Source organism: Colletotrichum acutatum, assembly GCF_030867785.1.
Source record: "Colletotrichum acutatum strain CBS 112980 chromosome Unknown BDZ83scaffold_9, whole genome shotgun sequence".
Taxonomy (NCBI): domain Eukaryota; kingdom Fungi; phylum Ascomycota; class Sordariomycetes; order Glomerellales; family Glomerellaceae; genus Colletotrichum; species Colletotrichum acutatum.
This window is the reverse complement of record NW_026849003.1, coordinates 584,026-608,569: the sequence shown is the minus strand read 5'-3', so window position 1 is coordinate 608,569 and position 24,544 is coordinate 584,026. Positions and strand designations below refer to the sequence as shown.

Here is a 24,544-nt window from a genome sequence, read left to right as displayed (position 1 = left end):
TGAACGATATCGGTCCAGCCCCCAAGAAAACGTCAAGGGGGTCAAGAAAGAACCCAGAGGTTTGGGAATTTCTTCCCAGTTCCACAGCATCCCGCCGTCGATCGTTGTGAGATTATGCCGCTACTTAGGAGCCCAAACAGTAGGTTTGCTTCTCCTGAATAAGAGACGGCGCCATGATTAGCAACCGTTGAGACTACCAAGCGTCAGTGGCGTACCCAGAAGGTGATTACACTCCTTCCATATTCTTCTTTGACAGCTTCTGGACGTTGCAAATTGGTCTCATGTCTGTGAGTTCCCGTCAACAAGCTTACTTGGCAAAGATGGAGAGAGGGGGGAGGGATGATTGGGCTGTGCGGATAGACTGTAGTCTGTTCAGCGACTCCAGCCTGGAGTGGGAAGAGAGGGGCGGATGTATTCCACCGTCATGCTGCCCAACGAGGAAAAGAACCCGAAGCCGCTCGCATTTGCCCCCTCCCATCGCTCCAAGGCGCGAAGGAGTTGACTGTACGGATAGGTTGATTGTAAATTAAAGGCGAGCCTTGCTGTAGAGAGGTCGGCCTGTAGGAGTAGACCGTAGCACTGGGGGGTGTGAGCGAGGACTACGAGGGTGGGTTGCCTGCAGCGATCGCGGGCGGCCATCTGGCAGGCATGAAGCACTGGAGTCTGGAGCTTCATCGGGGTAGCATTTCCTTGGAGACTCTGGGTTATCGAACGATGGCTGAAGATTGACGTACAGTCACTCGTGGGCCCAGACTGGGGTGTTGGATGGTTGTCACAGTTGTGTACTTGATGAGCGTTGGTTACTTCGTATAAGTCAAGCTGGGACTTGCTAGTGGCTCAGGACTGTGGCCGACGAACCCACGTTTCCAGGCCGAATCCCGGGATGCAGGTACACCGGGGTCCCGCAGCAAGTTCGGACCAGGTGAAACCACCCTGGAATTACACACTACACTACAGATACGCTGAGCTTGCGAACCTGGGACTTTTCGCTAGCGCAGCTGCGGCCGCCGTTGAGCGAATTGCTGAGTTGGGCATCGAGCCGCGTTCACTGCCTCTGCAGTGTCTGCATACGAAGTGCATGTCCTCCGTAGGGATGCTTGTACGGATAGGCAGTTGTAGGAATAGGGGCCCCGCCTCGTTCTCCAATACTTGATCAGGGGAAGAAGGCAACGAGACGCGAGAGAGCGATGTGTAAGGTTGTGAAAAAGCAGGAACTCGGAAGCCGAGATTGGCGAATATGGCTAGGCTCTCTCTCAAGTTCTATGCGGCCTCTAATTCTCGCGAGGCCGACGGGATTGGGTTGACAGTTGACCGAGACTGAAGCAAGTTCTTTGAAGAAATGACGTGTCTCCTGAAGAAATCCATGCATTGCCACCGGCGGCACAGCAGATTACCCACGGGAAGTCCCATGTGTCTCGGCTTTCCCACGTTGACGTGAAGAATAAGAAAAAAAAGACGCAGGTGCGTCGGGAACTTTACGACTGCCGTGCGGTCACACCTACTTCCTGCTTGCTTTGCCGTAAACTCGATGGCGTGCTGCGTGTTGAAGATTCCCGATGTTTTTGGTATATGACATCGACTTGTCATAGACGTCCATCATCGCCAAAACAGCCATGGATGGCACTGCCCTCCCCAAATACCCCAGAACAAGGCGCCGAAACTCGATAAGATATCGGAAAACCCGTATTGTTGCAGAGATCCAAAGGTGGTCTTTGCTTTGAATGATCACCTCGCGGGTAGACAGGGCGCGGCACCCGATGGTCCGACAGGATTTGCAAGCCCGCTGCCCCCCCGCCGAGCATATATTAATTCGCCCTCAATCCATTCTGCGCGGGACAGGGGTTGCCAACACCCGGGCCAGTCTCCCTCCATGTCATGCATGCCGACCAACCGGCAGGCAGACGTGTGAGTGAGTGAGAACAAAAAAGAAAGAAGGAGTTTCGGCCTCGAGTTGATGCTACTGCACCATGCCGCAGAATTGTTCTCCCAAGCCCTTCCTCTTCTCTTGACAATTTCGGATGAATGCTCGCTCAGTAAGCCCTCCCTTTTATCGTTACGAGTGTTCATTTCCGTAATGTGGGCGGCCAACTACATATCACATTTGACACACGCAACTCAGCCATGTCGTCGTGACAGGCTTAAGCTTTCGTCTCAAGAGAATAAGAAAAAAAGGGATGATGGGTTCTTTGCGAACCTAAACACGTCGGGAGCAAAACGAAACAGCCGGATCGTGGTCATAACATGGAGAATCCCTCTCTTCCATCGAGCGTGTCTCCGCTATCCCCAAGGCTCAACCCCTTGGTACATTACTGAATCGCTAGTAAAATACCGTCCGCAGTCCTCGCGCTCATCTTCGCGTCAGGAGTGACTGTGCCTTGATCACAAGGTGACCTCTCTGTTCTCTTCCCAGAGCCAACCAAACAGGGAGAATTGTGCGAGAAAAGGATTTCGGGGACTTTGTGTAAGACCGGCTTCAACCTTGCTGTCTTCTTACCAGCCGAATCTGGCAACCGACTGGGATACCGCGGGCAGCTGATGGGGGGCCTACAATCCTTGCGATAAAGAATCTTGCGTATGCAAATCTCCCATACGAAATAGATGCACGTCCGAGCTAGTGTTGGACTGTTGGTTGTTGGTTGTGTTGTTGTGCGGCCGTGTGGACCTAAAGATGAATAGCAAAACGGACCAAGTGGACCCTTTCGTGGAGTACGAAGAAGGAGAAGAAGCAATGAACAAGACGAGGAGCTCGGGAGTGTTGCAGAAGTTTTGTTGGAATGTAACAATTTGACTCGCTCAATAGACGTTGCCTTACCTCAAAGTTTACTCTGAGCTCAGACGGTTCATCCAATTCCAGAGTCTTGAAAAGTCAACACAACAAGACATGAACTGACATGGCTAAACACGCCAACCTGAAAAATCCCATGTGACGAGTACTCATTCTGAGCGGATTTCCCAAGCTAGACTTCTGCTCCGCTGGCCATTCATGTGCACAGACATGCCGTAGGTCGGCGAACCTACCGACCGGCCGGCCACCTTACGCCGGCTCGCAGCAACTTGCGAGACCAAGGGCCGAGTTGGCAACTGTACGTGCAAGGGCCGGGGCCATGATCCCTGGGGGTGAAAGGGTTGCGGGGGCCACCATCTCGGCCAAGGTTGCCAAGATCCAGGCTCCGATGTGCAACGTCCAGCCACTCAACGGACGCGCAGTCCGCACCGGACCCTTGCCGGTGCCGACTCCAAGTGGAGATGAAGCTGCAGGTCTGATGGACCGGTCAGGTCCTCTTCTCTCTCTCCTGTGACTGCGGAGTACTCTATGGGTATTAGGTGAGTGACTTTTCGTGTTGTCCCTACTCCAAAGTCCATGAGACTCTTTGGCAACGGCTCCGAGCATGGCAACCTCGCCTCCAGGATTGCCCCTAACCCATCATCTCCCACGAGGAGGTCAGCATTGTTCATCTCCCTCGAACGGGGCCTCGTCTCTGGTAGGATTCACTTCAATGCCTGCTATCAACGAGCACATTTGACCAATTTTGGAGCCCCGGGCGAAGGATGCTTGCGACGCATCCGCCGGAGAGAAGTCTCGGCCGTCAATATTGGGCTCTTCCTCGTCCTTGTCCCTTTGCCCCCTTCACGCCCCCTCTCTTATGGCTTCCTTGAAAAGGCATGGGTTCTATCCGTACGGATAGTGTAGAATAGCCCTTGTAAACATTGCCTCTTGGCCGTGGACCGTGGATGCTTTGACCTACGTCAATACGCAATAAGGTAGTGCCTCCCAGGCGTACAGCAATACTATTGCCATCGAGTCCACTTCTGCCCGCTATTATACGTCGTCGTCCATCGTTCGATTCCCTTCTAGGTGGCATAGCAGGGCCATTTTCATGTTGGTTCTCGTCCTTTGCAAACGGGTATCCTACCGCTTCGGCCTCTCTGCCGTCTGTTCCCATTGTCCAACGGTCCAACGGTCCAACGTTCCATTTGCTCATCTCGGTCTCCACGCGTTCACCCCGCTGTCGCCTTTGGGAGAACCGCGAATCAGATCTGCGAGGTCTTATATTTGAAGCACTTCGTCCCATCTCTCGTAATCGTCTCTTCCTGCTCCCCATCCGTCCATCAGAAGCACTCGCGTCTGACCCCACGTGGCAACCATGTCTTCGATGCGTTCCCTCTTGACGGCGGCTCTGCTGTCTGTCGGCCACTTGGCTGCGGCTCAGACGATCGTCGTCGACGGCCAAGAAGTTGGTGAGTGTTCTACCGTCTGTTCAAACCTTCGAGGACTGAAGTAACTGACTTATATCCCTTAGCCGCCGACGCCTCGACCGTTGCCCCGGCCGCTGAGGTTGCTGACGTCTCCATCGCCAGCACCTCCGCCGGCCTCTCTGACGGAGAAAAGCTTCAGCTCACCGATGCCGTCCTTGCCAACCTCACAGCGCTCCAGCTGTCCAACATCTCCCTGTTTGGCTTCGAGGACGGATCTTCGGTCGAGAAGAGATCGCTCTTTGGCCGATGCAAGACGTACCCCGGAGACCTCCTGTACCCAATCGGCATCGTCTGGGACATCTTCGACCTCCTCCTGGGCGGTGCTCTCACCAAGACCATCCCCGAGGCCTCTGTCTGCTACGACGACTTTGGCAACTATGATCAGGCAAAGTGCGACTTCTTGACCGCCAACTGGGTCAATGGATCATACTACCACACTGAAGACCCCACGGCCATCAATGCCGTCCTCTTTGAGGGCCTCAACTGCATGCCCCCAACCATCAATGTCGGCGAGACCAACTGCAAGGTCGGCGGCCTGCCCTCCTACGTTGTCGAGGCCACCACCGTTGCCCACGTCCAGCTGGCCGTCAACTTTGCTCGCAATCTTAACCTCCGCCTCGTCGTAAAGAATACTGGCCATGACTTTGGCGCAAAATCCACTGGCTACGGTGCTCTGTCCATCTGGACACACAAATTCAAGAACATTGACTTTTACGAGAGCTACCAGCAGGACTCATACAGTGGTCCTGCTTTCAAGCTCGGCGCCGGCGTCCAGGCGTACGAGATCTACGAGGCTGCCAACAAGTACGGTGTCACCGCCGTCGGCGGAGAGGGCCAGACCGTGGGTGTCATGGGCGGTTACGTCCAGGGCGGTGGACACAGCCCCATGTCCGGTCTGTACGGCATGGCGGCGGACAATGTCCTCTCCTTCGAGGTCGTCACTGCCGACGGCCGCTTCGTGACAGCTAGCGAGTCCCAGAACTCCGACCTATTCTGGGCCATCCGCGGTGGCGGCGGCTCCACGTACGGCGTCGTCACCTCTGCCGTCGTCAAGGCACAGCCCAAGATGAACATCACCACCATGACCTTTGCCTTCTCCAGCGGTGATAACCTCACCACCGACCAGTTCTGGACCGCGCTGCGCTTCTACTTTGACGGCTTCGTCGAGTACGCTGCGGATAACGCCAACTACGGATACTTCCGTATCCAGAACCTGGGCACCTCCTTCGCCTTCGACATGGGCCCGTGGTGGGCACCTAACATGACAGAGACCGAGCTCGCTGATCTCACGGCTCCCCTCTTTGCCAAGTGGGCCGCGATGGGCCTCGTCGTCGAGCCCGTTTACACAGAGTACGACAACTTCTACTCGGCCTGGCAGAACTCGTTCCCGCTGGAGCCCTGGGGATCCAACGCCATCCGCCAAGCCAGCCGTCTCTTCCCCAGAGCCAACTGGCAAGACGAGACCAAGCTCAACGCTACCTTTGAGGCCATCAAGTCCGTCTCCGAGGAGGGCGGCTACATCGTGGCCTTCAACATGATGGCGGCGCCCAAGACGGGGTACCCTGACAACGCCGTCAATCCGGCGTGGCGCGAGGCCGTCATGCACTGCATCACCGCCGCCCTCTGGGACCCGACCGCCAACGAGACTGTCATCAAGACGGCCAGCGACAAGCTCACTTTCGACTGGATGCAGCGCTGGCGCGACGTCTCCCCCGGCGCGGGCGCGTACATGTCCGAGTCGGACTACATCGAGCCCGACTTCACCCAGGCGTTTTGGGGTACAAAGTACACAAAGGCTCTCGAGCTCAAGAAGAAGTATGACCCCAACGACGTCTTTTACGCGCAGAACGGCGTCGGGTCCGAGAGCTGGGAGATGTCGGAGATGATTATGGGCAACTTGCCTTCGCAGAACAGCAAGTTGTGCCGCAAGCAGTAGTGGATATTTGTTTTATTGCGTTGTGTAATTGAGCCGCCGGGGATGTCCTAGGCGGTGTTCGAACTTCGATGTATATATTGCCGCTGAATATAAGAGTGGCTGTCGTGATTAGCTACTTAGAATTCAGATCGTAGATTGTGAGAAGATCTCACGATGCGCCAGAATGGCGAACTTCACGTTCCTACTAACATACCTCTTCGAACCTTGCTTTCGATCTAGTCCCAAAAGCATGTCTTATTTCGACGAAAGTGACTATGATTTCATCTCTTGCGGTTCTCTTCGCGAGGCAGACACAGAGCGGATCGCTATGGTTAAGTCTTGTCCGGGCTGCATTGGGTGAGAAACCTCACTTCATCAATTTCCAATAGCTTTGCTGGCTCTGTGACATTATCGCACTTTTAGACTCAGTGTATTCATCAGTCAAGGCATTTTGGGAACTACATAAAGAGCCAAATTGACAACAGTGTAATGTGTGCACAAGTCACATAGCTCCCACGGACAATTAGACCCGCGGCTCTGCGTTAAGGATAGAATGACAACTAGTGTAGAAATAGTATGAAAATAAAAACCGAAAAGCCCTATATTGTAAGTCCATGAGCTTATCAACAATCCAGCCAAAGTGACGAGTGAGTGGGTTACAAGAAAGGCAATCTGAATGCTAGAGTTCGTTGCGATTCGTATGGTGGGGTCCATCTGGTTCCTCATGTCCATGAGAACGACAGTTGCGTGTTCGTTACTCATAACTGGGACAAAAACTGCTGGGATTGTTGGTACACCCTCCAGAAGGGCAAGACCTTTCGGCCGGTGCGAGCTCAATAATCTGTCATTGGCGTAGTTATGTAGGTAGTAGGAGGAAAGAATGGGGGCAGCCCATGACTTCCTGCGAAGTGAAAGTACGTGCGGAAGGGTCGTTGCAAACGGCCCTTGCCGCCTTCCAGTTGCCCCATTTATACCCTTATATTCCAACAAGAATGAAGGTACCAAAGCTCTCGGTAATGCTGGTTGAGGAATATGTACTGTTCGATAAATGGCTGGAACAAATGCCAGCGCAATATATGGCAACAAACAGCGGTGTAAGAGCAGCGTGAGAGCAAAAAGGAAGCTTGTTATTGGACTCCAGCCTTTTCTTCGTAGTACGAAATTACTGAAGATATCAGTGTGAGTATGCAGATGAAATATGAAAGATAGTGTGCAGAATAGCAAAGGGGATTATAGGAATGCTGCGGGAGACGGGAGTGACGCTTCATTTGACTTGGGCAACATCATTTTCCGCGGTTTGTGACGCAGAGTAGAGCCAATCCGAAAGATTGCTTAGGCCACGAAGTAGATAAAGCCGAATGCTCACTGTAGAGGAAAGAATCCAAGATTCCGAAATAGGAATGTTAATGAACGAGTGATTCGTGCTGTGGTAGAAGAGAAGCTCCTCTATTGCGTCGATTGTTTATGCCGTGAAGGCGAGTGTTGCCGAACTAACGCTGGTTTGACGTGTTGAGGTGATCACCATCTGGTCTACTGAATTGCATAATCAATAATGACAACATTTCAGACAGTGTATCTGAGGGTTTCGCAGAGTATATTAAGAAAATATGCTCTGCTATCGAGAGAACGGAGGAGAGGTGGGAATCAGAAGAGGGCATTACATGGAATGAGGCGACAACAATGCAAACCACGTGAGGCGCAGTATGGCGAATCAGGCATCTGCCAAGCGATGTTGGACGTCCCCCCAAATTTGGCATGGATACTAGGCTGACAAGTAACAGTTGAAGACCTCAATTCTCAGCCTGTTTTCGGTTAAACCACAAGCTTATGCTTAGCTGGCCACCTTCAGTTGCACTAATTTTACCCGACTGACGCTACTCCCTCTACTGTCACTGTCCAGTTTCGAAACGGCATACAGCAAGCTGTTATTTGCAGTCCGAAACCCAAAGGGCAGCACAATAACAACGCCTGAAAGCATGTGGCTCGTGAACACTGACAGCTTGGTGTTGGAAGAGGTCTCGGAGCCTTCATCGATCGAGTATGCCATTCTGTCTCATACCTGGGCAGACGATGAGGTGACCTTTCAAGACTTTCAGAAAATCAAGCGAAATGAGGTGAGACATAAGTCTGGGTTCTCCAAGATTGAGAAGACCTGTGAGCTTGCGCGCCAACGAGGCCTCCATTATGCGTGGGTGGACACTTGTTGTATCGACAAGTCGAGCAGTGTAGAACTCAGCGAGGCTATAAATTCCATGTTCTCGTGGTATAAGGAGTCCGCCGTCTGCTTTGTCTTTCTGTCGGACTTACCGGCGTCTGAGCGGCTAGTCGAAAAGGTAGAAACGACGTCCGTCTTTCCCTACGCCAAAAAGACATTCGCTGCCTGTCGATGGTTCACTCGAGGATGGACTTTACAAGAGCTCATCGCTCCGAGCGAGGTAGAGTTCTTCGATTCCCAATGGGAGCAGTTCTCTCGGAAAGCCGATTGCCTTGATGAGCTGGAAAGAATTACCGGCATACGCCGCTTAGTTTTAGAGTCCTCCTCAAACTTACGACAGACTCCGATAGCGGTCAAGATGTCCTGGGCAGCATCTCGCGAGACGAAACGTGTCGAGGACCGCGCTTACTCTCTGCTCGGTATTTTCGACATCAATATGCCAATGATATACGGTGAAGGACCCAAGGCCTTCCGTCGCCTTCAGGAGGAAATATCCCGGGAGACGAACGATCTGTCCCTCTTCGCGTGGAAGGGCCCTCCTCCCGGATATGCGGGATGCCAGATGTTTAGGGGCATCTTTGCGAGGTCTCCAAGCGAGTTCAGCTCCTCTTCGACACTGCAAAGGTCCGGCATGAGACAGGCGTCACCAAGCGATTTCACTCTCACCAACAAAGGGGTACGGTTTGAGACGAAGTTGTACAAGCACACACCAGGCGCCTATGTCATGTATCTGGGGTTCAGCATGCGAGAAAATACACCAGTCTGCATTGTCCTCGCACGCACGATAGAAGGTTTCATTCGCAGCGAACCTTGGTCGTTGGCGTACGAGCATAAATGGAGCCTATCCAGGATTCACACTACTTTCAGGATCCATGTACAAAAGGATGTAAGCCTCCAAGAGGATGCTCTCTTTTTGAGGCAGAGGCATAGGTCATTTCATGTCAACATAGACCTTCATACACCCCTCAAGCTTGAACAGCTGGAGTCGCATCCGGAATACCTGTGGGATGGATTCTATTCGACTTTCATGTCCAGTAATCCGGATAAATCTTATGCTGCCAGGTTGAAGTTTCGAGTCCACGATATCAGCAGTAACTTCAACGAACCCTTTCATCTCACTCTTACGTTGGGATGGGCCAGTCCACTTCAACAGCCCTTTGCCGTGCTCTACGGGTCTGAAAGGGCTGCGAAAACTAAGGAGCTAAAGATCAGGGACGTTCTACCAGGAAACTTCCCGGAGTTTGTTAAAGACAATCTCGATTGGGACAGTTCCCATGAAGATGCGTTTGAAAATGCAATCTGGAGCATCTGTACAGACCCTCAATTTCAAGCTACGGAGGTACAATTTGCCAACAAGGAATCGACGGCTTTGGACGATGGACTTTTCACGCGTTCAGCTCCCGTCGCTACATTCAGAGTTGGCTTGGAAACGCGGAAAGATCAAAACGGCATCATCACCTATCATGCTTCTTTGTCCGGTAAGATATTGAGAGTGAGGAGGTATAGGCATTATCCCCAGGGTTAGGGAGACCAGTGTGCACAGTCTACTGAATTGGTGGGAATGCGCAACGTTGTATTCTTAGCTATTCATCCAAATTCATTCCATTTCTAGTGTACTGCTTTGGTCGGTTGTATGTATGATGCAAATAGCAGACTGATGATGGTTAATGATGAAGCTTTAAAGAGCCATCGGACGGAGCGACGTAAAGGTACGTACTGCCCATCGGACCCGCTTAATATTAACGCTAGTCCAAAACGGAGCAGGCGCATAACCTGCCTTGCGAATTTCAAGGTGACATCTCTCGGATTTCCATCCAAACACAGCTTCACCAAGGCAGCCGATCATCATGGCCTCGATCGCGGCATCACTGGCCTCGGCCCTCCCGAAACCCAAGTACACTGGCGAAGATGAGGAAGCTCCATCACACGCTCTGCAACGCGGCCCGCGTATCGTCGGCGCCGGCCAGCTGGACGAGACGCAAATCGTGCTGAAGCGATCGGGCCCTCCACCATACCAACAACGAGCAGGATGGCGACCGCGAGGACCCGAAGATTTTGGCGACGGTGGCGCGTTCCCCGAAATACCAATCGCTCAATACCCGCTCGACATGGGAAAGAAGGGCGCGACGACCAGCAACGCGCTCGCCATCCAGGTAGACGGCGAGGGCAAGCTCGACTACGGGGCCATTGCGCGTCAGGGCCACGCCGAAAACCGAATCGTTCATACCTCGTTCAAGGATCTGATTCCCCTTCGCCAGCGCGCCGACGCGGGCGAAATCGACCTGAGCCGACCGAGTCAAGAGGAGGTGGAAGCGACGGCGGAAAAGACGAAAAATGCACTGGCAGCGCTGGTCAGCGGTGCCGTGGCCGCCCAGAAGCCAAAGACGCTCAGTGTCGGAAAGCGAAACGATCCGACATTTGTGCGATACACGCCAGCCAATCAGATGGGCGACAACTCGACCAAGCAGGACCGCATCATGAAGATTGTAGAGCGGCAAAGGGACCCGATGGAGCCCCCCAAGTTCAAGCACAAGAAGATTCCCCGTGGACCGCCGAGCCCGCCACCTCCCGTGCTGAGATCGCCGCCACGGAAGCTGACGGCAAAGGACCAGGAGGATTGGCGCATTCCCCCGCCGGTCTCCAACTGGAAGAACCCCAAGGGTTTCACCGTCCCCTTGGACAAGAGATTAGCGGCCGATGGACGCGGACTTCAGGACGTGGCGATCAACGACAAGTTTGCTCAATTTTCCGAAGCGCTGTACGTCGCAGACAGACACGCTCGCGAGGAAGTCAGACAGCGTGCAGCCATGCAACAGCGTCTGGCAGAGAAGGAGAAGGCGCAAAAGGAGGAAAACCTCAGAATGCTGGCCCAGAAGGCTCGCGAAGAACGGGCCGGTGGCGGCAGACGGGATTCACGATCACGGTCGCGGTCACGCAGCTACAGCGGCTCAGACTCGGAAGACTCAGACGGTTCGGAGGATTCTGAGATCCGGGAGAGAGAAAAGGCACGAAAGGAGCGTATGCGCGAGGAGGAGAGGAAGCTTCGGCAGTCACGTATGGGTGCCGAGAGGAGAGTCCAGGTCATGGCAAGAGAGCAAAACCGCGACATTTCGGAAAAGATTGCCCTGGGTCTCGCCAAACCTACCCAGTCCAAGGAAACAATGTATGACTCGAGACTTTTCAACCAGTCCAGCGGCTTCGATAGCGGCTTCAACGAGGACAACCACTACGACAAGCCGCTCTTCGCCGCGCAAGAGGCCATCGGCAGCATTTACAATCCGCGAGCCAACATGGACGACGAGGACGACGAAGCAGCAGGTGATAAGGAAATGGCCAAGATTCAAAAGACCAGCCGGTTCGGCGAGGCTTTGGGTAGGGGGACGTTCAAGGGCACAGAAGATGTCGAGGTTAGTATACTGTTTCGAACGAGGGTAAAGGGCAGTGCTAATAAACATCTCAAACAGGCGAGAGAGGGACCAGTGCAGTTTGAAAAGGACGCCGGGGACCCCTTCAACGTGGACAAGTTCCTGTCCGAGGTGGAGCAAAACTCTTCGTCAAAGAGGGGTTACGGTCTTCAGGACGACGATTCCCGGCAGCCGAAGCGGGCGCGAGTAGACGAGGATGATGATTAAACTAGGCCGGTTTTCTTATTGTTTCCATATCGCCGACCTAAAAGACTTTTTTGGCTTCGTTGTACGACAAAGTGGGGGGACAGCTTTTGGACTGGCATCGAGATGGGCGCCCTTATTCGGGGCATCGGAAACAGCCTCGCCAAAAGCAAAATTGCAAGGCATAATGCAGAAATTGCAGTACATGCACAAAATCGATTTGAGCCCAAGAGACGTGGTGAAGAAACATTGGATGATTGCGTAGATTTCGTGGGCCCTCTATTGGGTGTTTTAGGGCGGAAATTCTGTTGACTTTTTGGCTTGAAGCCGACTGGATGAGTTCCTGTAGCGACGCTGGTTGTTTCAAAGACGACGAATTCATGCGGACTTTTATCTTCGGACTGGTTGCGGCAGACTCATACTCTCTCTTCCAAGACAAGGCCGAGAACCGGACGAAAGACGGACGGAACCAATCGTTTTGGCACCTTCAGAGCGAACGGTTGGGCTGGCTGCTTGCTTGGGTTGAACAGGCAGGCCTTGGAGTCGGTAAAACTTGTCAGAGTTGGGTGTCGGCTGGAGTGACAGTCGTGGCCGGCGAGGGGCACGTCGTGGGGTGTCATTGGTGGTTTGCAAATGTGGCCCGGGTGTTGGAACCAAGATTCAAGACATCAGGCGAGCCAGGGGGGAAAACAAATAGTTGAGACGAAGATCAGGCAGTGTTGTGGGAAACGTGGGTGGTGGCTGGAGCATTGGACGTTCCGGGCCTATAATTAAAGTCTGTATTGTCCTTGGTAGCTTGGTAGGCAAGGTAGTAGACCAGAAGCTTTGGTTGACAGGTTTTGTTGTTGAAACAGTTGGGTTCTCTTTGCTCTCGTGGTTTAAGCTCCGAGTCGGAGACTTTTGCCAATGCCTTGGCTGTGAACCAACCGGCTTCTAGGAATGTGACTGTTCATGCGTTTTGACAAGATAAGAGTTTACTGTTTTGAAGGGTTGCTGGGCAGTAGCGGAGAGTAGCAAAATGTGGGTTACCGTGAAGTATGAAGTGAGGAGAGTTGGTGTTTTGTTTGAGGCATCGTGAGACGAGGGACAGACAAGAGAGCAATAGTAGATGAGGGAACGAGAGAAAGAGGCAAGAGCTGCTGTAAGCTTAAATCTATGCCAACCACCAGCGGAAAGGCTTCCGGAGTTTGACCTCGCATTCTATAGGTATTTAGGCTTCATGTTCGCATCACGCATGTTGGGCTTTTCGAGCCGTATGCAACCCATTTCCAATGTTCACTCAAACACCTCCAACTGCTCTCCGATGGACAGGTACGCGGATGTCAAATATGTTGATCAGTTCTCCCGATCTTGTTCCACGAGTTGGGCTGGGGGCCGTTGCAGGAGCGGCAAGCCGAGCCTGATCCGAATTCGAGTTGGCGGATCCCCAGGTGCAGATCAATCACGAAATGGTTCGCCGCACATCAGCAGTCGATCCTTCAATGCGGCTCCCAGTCATGTCAGGTACGCGGACTGGCTGTGAGACATTGGATACCTTGCAGCTGTTCCGTCTATTCTTGCGCATTCGCTCGTTGCTTTTCATTTCTGGTCCCGACTCCAGATATCTTTCTGATAATCGCTCGCGTTCAAGTTCTGTGAGGGAAACCCTCTGAGATCAAAGCGTCGGCTTGAGACGAGGGCTGATAACCAAGCTTTCTTTCCATCACCCGTAAACCAGGGTCTTGCGAAAGTAATTCCATGATTCAGAGAAAGACGAACGACATCGGATCAAATGTTCGGGGAGCAAGCAGAGAGAGAAGACAGACCATGCACTTGACAAAATTCCTCGGGCGTTTTGGCTGAGAAAAGGCAATGCATACGACTAGCTGCGCGGGTCCCATTTCCGTTGACTTCAGAGTTCAGGGCTTCACGGACGGTCCAACTTGGCTCCTGTCGCCAAGCCCTTTAGTGCTTGGGGTTCGGCCTCTAAGCCGTGCCCTGCCCAGTCCACCCCTGGCGCCAGAAGTCAAGTTTGTCTCTTCCAACTTCCACACGTCCTCCGGATCGTCTTCCTTGTCCTTCCTACATCTAGTCACTACCGGTCCAATGCATGTCACATCGGACAGCGTCGACGTGCATCCGCTATGAGGCGCTATGAAGCGTCGATCCTGCCGGCTGCTTCATCCGACATCGACTTCAACCCCGTCTCGCTCATTCCTACCATTTTGTGCGGCGGCGACGACAGTAGCCAAGACTTCGGATTCATCATGCCTCTTTGACACCGTCGTCTGTCATCATCGCCCGCGCAGCAAAGACAATAATGAGATGCTGTCTGGGAGCCGAGGCAGGTCATTGGCACTTTGGGAACGCACTCGCATTCGTTCGCTATTCATCTCGAGACTGCAGCAGAACCTGACATCCGGTCCTCCTTTTCGGCTGAGGGGCAAGCCCTGCCTCGAACATTGACGCTGGGTAGTGCCCAATCTAAGTATCTCACTCGTGAGTCGTCCGTCCCTATCATAACGACGCAGACCGAGGAACCCTGGCACTGCCTCACGTTCGGAGCCCAGAGCCATGAGCCAGCAGAGCTTTCCATCCCATCTATGTTTCTCGTCTTCTTTCTCTTGAACCCTGCAACGGTAACGCTGTAGGCGCCCACTTGGTACCGTCGATGGCCCCCCTCCACTCACATACCCCTTCTTTCATGCTCCGAGGGTTGTCTCTGCTTCTAAAGCATGAACAAGAAGCTTCTTCCCAGACACGACACCCCAGACGCATCGGCAAGCTTGCAGAGACAGCATGACTTTTGACAGGACTTGACTTTTCTCGCAATGCACCTTGGGTCTGGCTGGCTCCAGGGCCGGCCCACAACTCCTACCCAGCCTCACTCACCCCGGGCCCCCCATCTTCGCTCGCAAAGACCCGGCCTGTCAAGGCCGGCAGTCAGATGTCCCTGCTGTCCTCGCAGAAGCCCCATGAGGCGCCTTTCTAATGGTTTCCCCCCTCCTCTACTTCACCTTGGCAGCATCTTCGGTACCGTCATCCAGTTTACATCCGAGCCCGTGCTTGGCGCTGGCGCGCGGAGGTGCCAGTCGTTCTCACGTTTCCTTATGCTTGACACCCACCACCCCCTTGACTTATGTGATCTCCAGGGGATCATCCATACCTCGGACGCACAGCTGAAGCTCAATTGCAAAGTTGGCAATTGCTTGCTTGTTGGGTACCGTGTATCATGTCTCGCCCCCCGCGTCGTCGTGGCCTCTTTGACGGAAAGAAAGGTTGTCTGTCCGTGAGGAACCACGATCGATGCTTATTTCTCCAGGTTTCCCACCTCCGGTTGCTTCATGTAAGACCTCTCTTCTCTCATCTCTTCTCCATCGCATATTCAACGCCTCTTGGCGGTTACCAATACCTTCCTTTTTAATATTTTATTATAATTTCACTTCAAGCCTCTGAGAGGACTGCGCCGCTTTACCTACACCACCATTATTATTATTACCACAGAACAAGGGGAAGAAAAGAGCAAGGCCTCTCTTATCACCGTTTGAGTCACCTGCCTGCTTTGGGCATACCTACCACGCCATAGTAAGCCCGAAACCTGGCACAGCAGCAATAATACGAACATTTCACGCCCGACGCTCGCATTTCTTTTCAGATCCCTGATGCGCACAAGAGAGATTCGGCCACCGAAGTACCCTGCAGACCAAAACAAGTCGGGCTGCCTCTAAGTCTCTATCCCTTTTTCCATCTCATCCGCTAGTCGCCATTGGACCGGGTTTTGTGGTCCACCAGCGTACGCGTACATACTACGTATGATAGGCGTAGTCGTCACTCTCTGAAAAATCGGGAGTGGAACTACGTGAAGCGTATCAGCTTGAAGAAAAGATGGTTCCAAATCTGGGGCCAAACACATCACTCGGCTACACTCCGTTTGAGTACTGGAAGGGTCCGAAACCCGTCCTTCCCAGACCAAAGCGCAAATCTAGAGCCGTCGCCCTCGACCTAGAGCCGTTGCTTCCCACCCCCACCCCGGCCCCGAAGCCTAGAGCGGCCGCGAGATGGCCTGGTCAACATCCGCCTGCAGGTGTCTTCGTGGCGCAGCCAGGCACATATATCGTATCGCCCAATATCAATCGTAGCAAGACACCTTTTGCGGAGATACTCGTCGTGCCACCAAAGGTCCTGGTCCACCCACTTTTCCGGGACGAGATAAAGACCCCAGACTGGCCCCGAGGCTTCTCTCCGTACCCCGATTCCATGAACGACTCTGACTACTACGGCGGCATCATGGGCGACTACGGATTCTCAAACGAGCGCCTCGGGCAACAACAGACTGCGTGGTGGAATCCCAAGGGATGGACGAAACGGATTTGGGCCGGCGTCGGCGGTGCCATCGTCATCATCGTTGTCATTGTCGTCGCCGTCACCGTCACACAAAACAACAAGAACCGATATCCCGACTACTCCCAGCTGACGTACAAGCTGAGTGACACATGTACGATACCGTGCTCAGGGTCCTCGCCCGTCGCACGAGCCCCCGGCTGAAATATGACCATGAACACTCGATCTGATAATGATAGATTCTGGAGAAAACTTCTTCGATGGCTTCAACTACTTCAATACCTACGATCCTACTGGGGGTATGGTTCACTACGTCGGTGCCGACGAGGCCGCAAGCAGGGTATTTGACCATCTTCACCTACTGTCTATATGGAACCACCGGCTGAGTATGCAACCTTCGTGAATTAAAGAACCTCACATACGCCACATCGTCTACCGCTGTCCTGAGGGTAGACCACACCACCGGCAACACCTCATCGCCCGACGCCTCGACGGGCCGCTTCTCCGTCCGCGTCGAGTCCAAGACGCAGTACGACAAGGGCCTCTTCATCTTCGACGTGAAGCACACCCCCTACGGCTGTGCGAGCTGGCCAGCGCTCTGGTTCTCGGACCCCAACAACTGGCCCGACGCCGGCGAGATCGACGTCATGGAGGCCATCAACCAGGGCACCGACGGCAACCAGATGACGCTGCACACGACGTCCGGCTGCGAGATGAGCGTCAAGCGCAAGCAGACGGGCTCGACGCTGCAGTCGGACTGCAAGAACACGACAAACGGCAACGCGGGCTGCGGCGTCGAGGGAAAAGCCTCGACGTACGGGTCCGACTTCAACGCCGGCGGCGGCGGGTACATGGCCATGGAGTGGCGCGACGAGGGGATCCGCGTGTGGCAGTTTGCGAGGGACTCTGTGCCCTCGGACATCACGGCCGCGTCGTCGCCCGACCCCAGCACCTGGGGCGAGGCGCTCGCCGACTTCCCCAACACGGCGTGCGATATGAGCTCCCACTTTTCGAACCAGTCGCTCATCATCAATATTGACGTCTGCGGCTCGCTCGTCGAGGCAAAGTATGCTGATTCGGGGTGCGGCGGGAGCAGCTGCTCGGATTTCCAGGCAAACAACCCTGACGCCTTCAAGACGGCGTACTGGGAGTTTGGGGCCTTTAACTTTTACACCGCGTCGTGAGTGCGGCACGGTGCTGGTGAGGTGATGAAGAAGAAGAAGAGGAGAAAGCAAATAAAATGGGAATAAAGATTGGGGATATGGGACAAAAGAGAAGGAAAAAAGACTTACACGAGATGAGATGAACCAAGGTCGCCACCAAGGCAGGAACCCCAGGTGGCCGAGGATCGTCATGGGATCCGATTCAACGACTATTTGAAATTTTTTTTAGGGAAGAGCCAGCGAGCTTTTTCTCGTACATGGTGTTAAGCTTGATTCCCTCCTGGGTAGGATACCTCAGGATTACTAGAATACCAGATCAGAAAGGGGAGAATCAACTTAGATTGAATGAAGCAAGGAAGCACCAAAAGTGCAATCCATCAACTTGAACAAGCCGCCAAACGCATTTGTGATCTTTGAACCAAGGCCAACTATATTACAATTCTATTCTTGCCTCCAATATGTAGTCTATCCGACAGAGATCTGAGCAGAGTTGTCCCGCTGGCATAGGCGGGTGTACAACAACACCGCCACCGACCCTTGAAAAATCCAAAGTGGAGAGAGTTTCTGGCATCTGTATCGTTTCCCCCTTCCCCCTCTTCTGAGCCGGCTCCTCCCAAAGCAAAAAGGGCCAGTAGGATGTGACTGAACCGTTCCCGTAACGCCATGCAATGCAAAACACATCTTCCATCCGCCTTTTTGTTGGTACATGTACAGATAGTGACCCCATCGTCTCCCCAAGACGGAGAGTAGAAAGGGCGGGCAAAAGGCCTCTCGGCCCTATGCGATGCCTCCCTTCCCCTCATCACCCTCAAAACCGCAGCCCCCAAACACTTACTCATCGCTCGGCTGCCTCATATACGCATCAATAGCAGCACTAAACGCCGCAAACGCAACACAACCGCCCAACGCAGCCTGCGGCCCGGCGTTCTTGGCCAGAATCCCACCCGTCAGACACCCCGCCGCCACGCCGTTGCCCAAATCGTTCTTGGCCCGCAGACCCTCAATACCGCACTCGATGCCCGCAAACAGCGCGCCGACTTTGCCAAAGTTCTTGGCCATGCTGTACGACCGCGTGCCCATATCCTTGAAGCCCACGCGCAGCTGCTGGCGCAAGGGCAGGTCCGCGATGGGCGTCACCGTCGTTTGGCCGGCCGTCGTCGCTGTGTGGAAGGGGGTGTCGTAGGACATCTGAGCAGAAGGAGAAAGGGAAGTCAGTCTTGATGCGCTCTTCTAGTTCGGAGAGGAGAGAAAGAGTGCGGGAGAAGAAGAAGGGGGGAGAAAAACGTACAGATGCCATGAACATGCCAAACAATCCTCCCATACCGAAACCCATGACACCAGACATGATACTCTTCGTAAAACAGTTCTCCATAAAGTTGGTCATCTAAGCGCAAGTTCGTCGTTAGCATAAAAGTCGTTCAAAGAGAAATACCTTTCTCAACATACAGCTTTCATCTCAGGATCCGGAGGGCCCAGAGACGCCGCCGCGCCTGGGGATCCGCCTTGCGACTCTTGGGGAGGCATCGCACCGCCGCCGGGAAAAGCCATTGTGTGGTAAGAGAAATTAGTTTTGTGGTTGGTGTATAGGGAGCGACTCGGTTGGATTATGCCGATAAAAGCGATCGTAACGCGTAGGTAGAGTTGAAATGAATGCGCCGGAGCTGATGGAGCTTGAATATTTCTGCCAGCAAAGACCGCCCCTAGGTAGACAGATACTCGTCCCTGAATGCGCCGATGGCAAATTTATTTCACGCTGGGCTTCCATGCAAGGTACCTCTTATCTTATCGAGGGAGCACGTGCAGACCCCACCGTTTTTGTTCGACCTGCCTCCGAGCGGGTCTTGCCGACTTTGGGTGGGGCCAAATGCCGGGTCTTCTCCGGATTTGCATCTGTGCTTCACTGTGGCTGCGATACTAACACGTCAATTACCGCCAAGGCGCTGGGTCAATTTCACCATCGTGTTCAGTCTTCGTTACCAAATTTTGCCTTATCAATGTTTTCCACCTTTCTTAAAAAGTGAGCTACAAGGATCTTGTTGTCTATCGGAAGAGCATGCCCGTCAGTCATAGGTCTGCTGTGATATCTGCCTGGCATGCCATCCAAACGTCTTTGGACGCAGACAGGCATGAACCAAGACCCAACCTTCTTGCTGCTATGAACCCTGAATCACGGAACCTCGCGCTCGTCCCTGGTATCACCACGGCGTACCGATATCGATCCTGGATGCATCGAACAAAAACTCTAAATCTTCTCGGTACCACGTTCCTTCGGCATCCAAGACTGCAGAAGACTAGCCACCATGCATTATCGCAAAAAGAGGTCGCCAACGCCATTTCTAAGCGTTCGTGTTCGGTCAACGTGGTCGAGGCCGAGGTAATCATCGTCATTCGTCACAATCTTCCACAACTCATCATCTGCTCATCGGTCAGCATTGCAAAAGAAAATGGTTGCAATGAATGCTTACCATCGTTAAGGTATTGTGGCTTCGAGAAGTGGGATCTCTTCACCACCGCGAACTTGATCTTCTCGAAACTCTTGCCCTTGATACCAGTCCGCTTCTCCAGGCGCTTCTTTGTATCCACGAATTGCTCACCCTGTCATATCATTAGCATTGTGCGAAGCATTGTATGGAAAGCGGCATATACCTCGACGAGCATGAATTTGAAAGGTACACCATGGACCCTGCTGGGTTCATTCTGGAAATGGAACACTTGAATGAAGTTGGTCGCCTCTTCGTCGTTGATCTCTTCCTCGGGTACACGTTCGGCGAAAACATTGGTATAATCGTTCATACTAATGACGGGGTAATCGCGCGAGAGTTCGCGGTAGAACTTGTGACTGCTGGTCTCGTACACGCGAATACGGCCTCCTTCAGTTTCGTCGGGGATGCTGGCCTTCTGGACCAAGACTTGAATCAGGTCTTCAATGTGACCGTTCTTGGCCACGAGGAGATCGAACTGCTCCTGTGCATTGTCAGTATAGCTTTACGCTACGGTGTCCTTCGCTGTAACTCACCTCCTTCGTGATGCCCTCACTGAGCCAAGTGATCTTGATGCTCTTCTTGGTGTCCAGCTCAGCCAAGCTCATGTCTAATACCTCAAAGTAGAATGCATCGGTTCGTTGACTTGAACTGAGTTGATTGTATCCAGAGGGGTTCAAGATGAGCTGCAGACTCTGGTTGACGCCACGCTTGACAGTTGTCTTGGGGTTACCTGTAGCCGAGTTGACGGTCCAGAAGCGGATGTGTGTAGGGTCGACTTCGAGCTTCTCGCCGACGCGGTCTGCAAGAATGTCGTAACTGATCTTGGAATTCAGGACCAACTCAAAGGGAGGGAATCTCTCGGCATTGCAGCGTGTGGGGTGCGCATGGAACTTCACAGTCTTCTTGTTGTGGAGGAAGTCGTAGTACTCCCGTGCGTCGTCGAAGCGGTCGGCCTTCTTGGCAGGCTCTTCCGCTGCCTGCTTATCGCCCAGACCCAGACGCTTTTCAAGGATGTTCCTGTCGCCCTTGCGTTCTGTGGTCTTTTGGAAGCAAATGATGTCGCCATCCTGCAATTCTGCAGCCTTAAGAGATTGCTTGGCTTTCAAGGCTTCGATCATGGTCGGTTTGATTTCCTGGAAATGGTCAATAAAGTCTCGGCATGCACACCAAGATTCAAGAGCTTACCTCCCAAAGGGAAATCTTCTCGTCCCCTGGCAGCTTTTCGCCCCATCCCATCTTCTTCATGATGATTGGGACCAGTTCCTCAACCTTCTTCTCCTTGCTGATGTAGACGTGGCCGATGCCATACAGAGATTGAGCCTCCACGTCAAAGTGCTTGAGGAAAATCAGGATGAGATCATTCTTCACAACAACGCCATTAAGCTGGCCTTGGTACGTGGGCCACACCGCCTCGCCCTCTGGTGTCGTCTCTTCTGCCACTTCGGCCCAGACTCTCAAGAACTGATCTCGGTGTGCAGCCGCTCTTTGGAAGGCCTCCTCAACCGTAGGCCGCAGATCCATAATGGGCTGGTCAGGACGAATTGTCTTGTTCTGGCGATTGACCATGACCCAGAGGCGAACCTTGCGAGGGTCTTGCTCGAGGTCTGCCGCGATAGTACCGACCAATTCCTCCATTGTCGAAGCTCTCAGTACGCGATACGAGCGTGGCGCCGCATCGCCATCGGCCTGGTCTGCATCGAACGACGTCAAGTCGGTGCCTCCGTGACTCTTGAAGGTCTGCTCCGTAATGACCTTGACGCCGATATAGAGGTGCTGCTCCTCCTTCTCCTTGCGCTTCGCCTCTCTGAGAGCAGTCTCTTCGTCGAACTTTGAGCGCAGGTGAAGAGGAATGTCCTCCTTAGAAACCGGACAAAGAATGTTATCCAGGCGGGACTGGCGAATGTAAACCAACATGTATGCGCTGTTCTGGCGTACGACCGGAGCCTTTTTCTGGAGAGGTGCTCGCAAGTGGTTGGCGGGATGTGTTTTATATTCTCCACCAAAGTTCTCCTCAAGCACCTCACGCATCGTGGCTCTCGTGACCTTATCATCGTCGTACTTGTAGAACCATCCGTCCTTTTCAGGCTTGAGGAATGCATAGTAGTGGCCGGCGTTCAGGTCACCGCTGTGAACGAGGACGCCATGAAGCTGGTACGTCCATGACTCTGACTTATCAGCATCCTCAGAGAGGTACGGCGCTGCGTCGAAGGTTTCGGGGAATTCGTATCGATCGTTGATCTTCATCATGGTGTCTCGTTGAATGTCGTATTCGAATCGCTTCAGCTGCAAGTGCAAGACGTTGGGGAAGCTCTGGAAAATGACACCCTTGTTGGCATCCTGCAGCTTGAACTCGTCGCCGGCGTAGTACTGGTTCTCGCCGTCCATCTTCTCGACCTGGACGTAGTCCTTGAAACTGTCCAAAAGGTTCTTATTGCCACTGACATTGAGCTGGATGTCCCAGAAGTCCTCGACCCGGCTGGACTCGTAGTCGACGTTGACGCAGGAGATGTACGTCTTGATCTTACCACTGAACATCTGCGGGAGAACGTGCTCGGCCGGAGTACCCTTCATCTTCTCTTCCATACGCTCCATTAGCTTTCGCGACAACTCCTGAACATCCTGCTGCTCAAAAATATGTCTTGTTTCCCAGCCAAAGGACTTGGTCAGCTCGTTCGTTCCGACAGCCTGCTCAGAGGTCTGCAGTTGGTAAAAGAGACGCTGCAGAGTGTATGCACTGTTGCCCATGCTCTCTTCGTGGTCTGTGGGAATTTCGTAGATGGCCTACAGATAGTCAGCAATGGCACAGTAAACGTATAAATGGTTTTGTGACTTGACCTTTCGGAAAGCGTTGGTAAAGTACAAAGACTGAAGAAGAGAGTTTAGATAACAAGTGGCGCCTTGGTTGCGGAGGCCAACATAGCCTGTTTCCTTCTTGGAATCGTAGTTGTTGAAGTTGTGCCAAAGGACACCAGTTTCGTCTTTGACAAGGCGGAGGTAGGCCGTAATGTTGGCAGTCTCGTTCTCGCACAGTGGTCGACTGCCGCCCTCCCAGGGCACGTTGAACATCTTTCGCAGCTCGAGGAAACGAGTGAAGCCCCAGTCTGACTCCTCCTTAGTGAATCTGTGGTGCGCCGTGTGGTGGGTATAAAGAGTCGGGTCGTTCGGGTTCCATAGCACAAGCGCGAACTGCACGCAGCAGCTCCAATTCTCGGGGATGTTTGTCGGCTCAAATCCATGCTCAAGGTAAATGGAACACTGGTCAACGTTGTTGCCGTGAGGGAAGAGAAGAATGCGCCTGATGTAAGTGTAAGAGAAGGTACCGAGACAGAGCACCACAAGGGGACGGAGGTAGCGCACCATGGAAAGCCGCCCGCCTGGAATACAGGACCATGTTCCTTCTTTGACATGGAACGCCATGCTTCGACAGTCCATGTGTTGACTACGTCTTCAAGCACTTCGGGCTCTTCGTGGAGGTGTGGGAAGATGACATCCTTCATGGCATCGACTACCCCGAGTTAGCCGGTGCGGAGTCTAAAATAGGTTGGGTATGCCTACAGTCATTTGCCAGAGGCAGGTCCTGCAGCTGTTCGGCGCCATTGTCGAGGTTGTCAGGGTCGATGATGGCGATAGGCTCCTTCTCTGAGTCGGTGCCGCCGACGTACTCGTCAGTGTCCACCACCATCTCGTTCGGCGAGTGGATATCGTTGTTGTAGCTCTGGAGGAGTAGACTTGGATCAGCCAAAGAAGCGAAATGGTATTCAATACGGTAGTAGGAGAGTAGCTAGGAAGCGGTGCGGCGTGGTAGGGGTAGAAATAGATACGGCAGCAGCAGAGAGCTTGGCTGGCCTGATGGCGGGGTATCGAACGTCGCTCGAAGTCCAAGCAGTCCAAGCAGAAGCCTGGGGTGATGAAGGGGATGGGCAGTTGTGGTGGTAACGAAGCTCAGCAAAGAAGAGGTGCGAGAAAGGAAGTGGGATTGTGCAAGGGAGTAGTCGCTTTGTCTTGTAGACTCACCATGGTCTATGTGCCGCGGGATGAAGGGAAGTGCGAGAGGAGCCGATGCCGTTGCCAGTCAGGAAAGAGCAGCAGACTGGCGATTTGCGCCAGGGCTGCTTCGATGACGGAGTGGGTGCCGCAGAGGCAGGTAGGCGACAGGGCGACAAGCGATACAAGGGTTGACGGCAGGCTGCGTTATTGACCCAGGAAATGGCGGGTGCAACGAGCAATTGTTGCCTTTGGAGGATGAAGCAAGTCGTGACAAAATGTTGGTGAGGAAGAGATCTTGCATGAACAAAAGACAAGACCAGGAAGGTGGAGGCGGCGGGCTGGTCCAAGCAAGTGCGGAACCTAGAGACAGGTGCAAGGTCGGTCGGCAAGGTGAGGTGAGGTGAGGTAAGGCAAATGGAGGAGGTGCACTGTAAGGCAGATACGTACAGGCAGGTGCTGTCGCTGATAGAGTGGGCAGGCGCGCACTGGGCAAGAGGTAGCAGAAGGCACCTCAGTCAACGAATAGACACCTCAGGTAGAAGGTGCAAAGGGTCACAGTAAGCCCGCCTATATTATGTGTTTTTTTTTTCCTTTCT

The 24,544-nt window shown here is 53.3% G+C and overlaps 5 protein-coding genes across 5 annotated transcripts; 3 read left to right on the top strand and 2 right to left on the bottom strand.

The window, feature by feature from the left end:
• Window positions 1–4,145: 4,145 nt before the first annotated feature.
• On the top strand, window positions 4,146–6,193 carry BDZ83DRAFT_716110 (FAD binding domain-containing protein; the record flags this gene model as incomplete). Its single annotated transcript, XM_060511818.1, has 2 exons — window positions 4,146–4,239; window positions 4,302–6,193. 2 exons carry the CDS (start codon window positions 4,146–4,148, stop codon window positions 6,191–6,193), a joined length of 1,986 nt encoding a protein of 661 aa, XP_060370040.1.
• Window positions 6,194–8,148: 1,955 nt separating this feature from the next.
• Window positions 8,149–12,019, top strand: BDZ83DRAFT_647538 (SKIP/SNW domain-containing protein; the record flags this gene model as incomplete). Its single annotated transcript, XM_060510093.1, has 5 exons — window positions 8,149–9,273; window positions 9,358–9,865; window positions 10,064–10,096; window positions 10,212–11,794; window positions 11,852–12,019. 5 exons carry the CDS (start codon window positions 8,149–8,151, stop codon window positions 12,017–12,019), a joined length of 3,417 nt encoding a protein of 1,138 aa, XP_060370039.1.
• Window positions 12,020–15,859: 3,840 nt separating this feature from the next.
• On the top strand, window positions 15,860–17,499 carry BDZ83DRAFT_747988 (endo-beta-glucanase; the record flags this gene model as incomplete). Its single annotated transcript, XM_060513545.1, has 3 exons — window positions 15,860–16,469; window positions 16,555–16,655; window positions 16,726–17,499. The coding sequence occupies 3 exons, from the start codon at window positions 15,860–15,862 to the stop codon at window positions 17,497–17,499; spliced, it is 1,485 nt and encodes a 494-aa protein (XP_060370038.1).
• Window positions 17,500–18,309: 810 nt separating this feature from the next.
• Window positions 18,310–19,026, bottom strand: BDZ83DRAFT_647536 (Tim17/Tim22/Tim23 family protein; the record flags this gene model as incomplete). Its single annotated transcript, XM_060510092.1, has 3 exons — window positions 18,310–18,666; window positions 18,767–18,862; window positions 18,925–19,026. 3 exons carry the CDS (start codon window positions 19,024–19,026, stop codon window positions 18,310–18,312), a joined length of 555 nt encoding a protein of 184 aa, XP_060370037.1.
• Window positions 19,027–19,783: 757 nt separating this feature from the next.
• On the bottom strand, window positions 19,784–23,643 carry BDZ83DRAFT_747986 (ubiquitin carboxyl-terminal hydrolase; the record flags this gene model as incomplete). The annotated part of the gene is made up of 8 exons (XM_060513544.1): window positions 19,784–19,893; window positions 19,944–20,073; window positions 20,125–20,442; window positions 20,495–21,094; window positions 21,147–22,742; window positions 22,797–23,256; window positions 23,319–23,466; window positions 23,517–23,643. 8 exons carry the CDS (start codon window positions 23,641–23,643, stop codon window positions 19,784–19,786), a joined length of 3,489 nt encoding a protein of 1,162 aa, XP_060370036.1.
• Window positions 23,644–24,544: the final 901 nt, after the last annotated feature.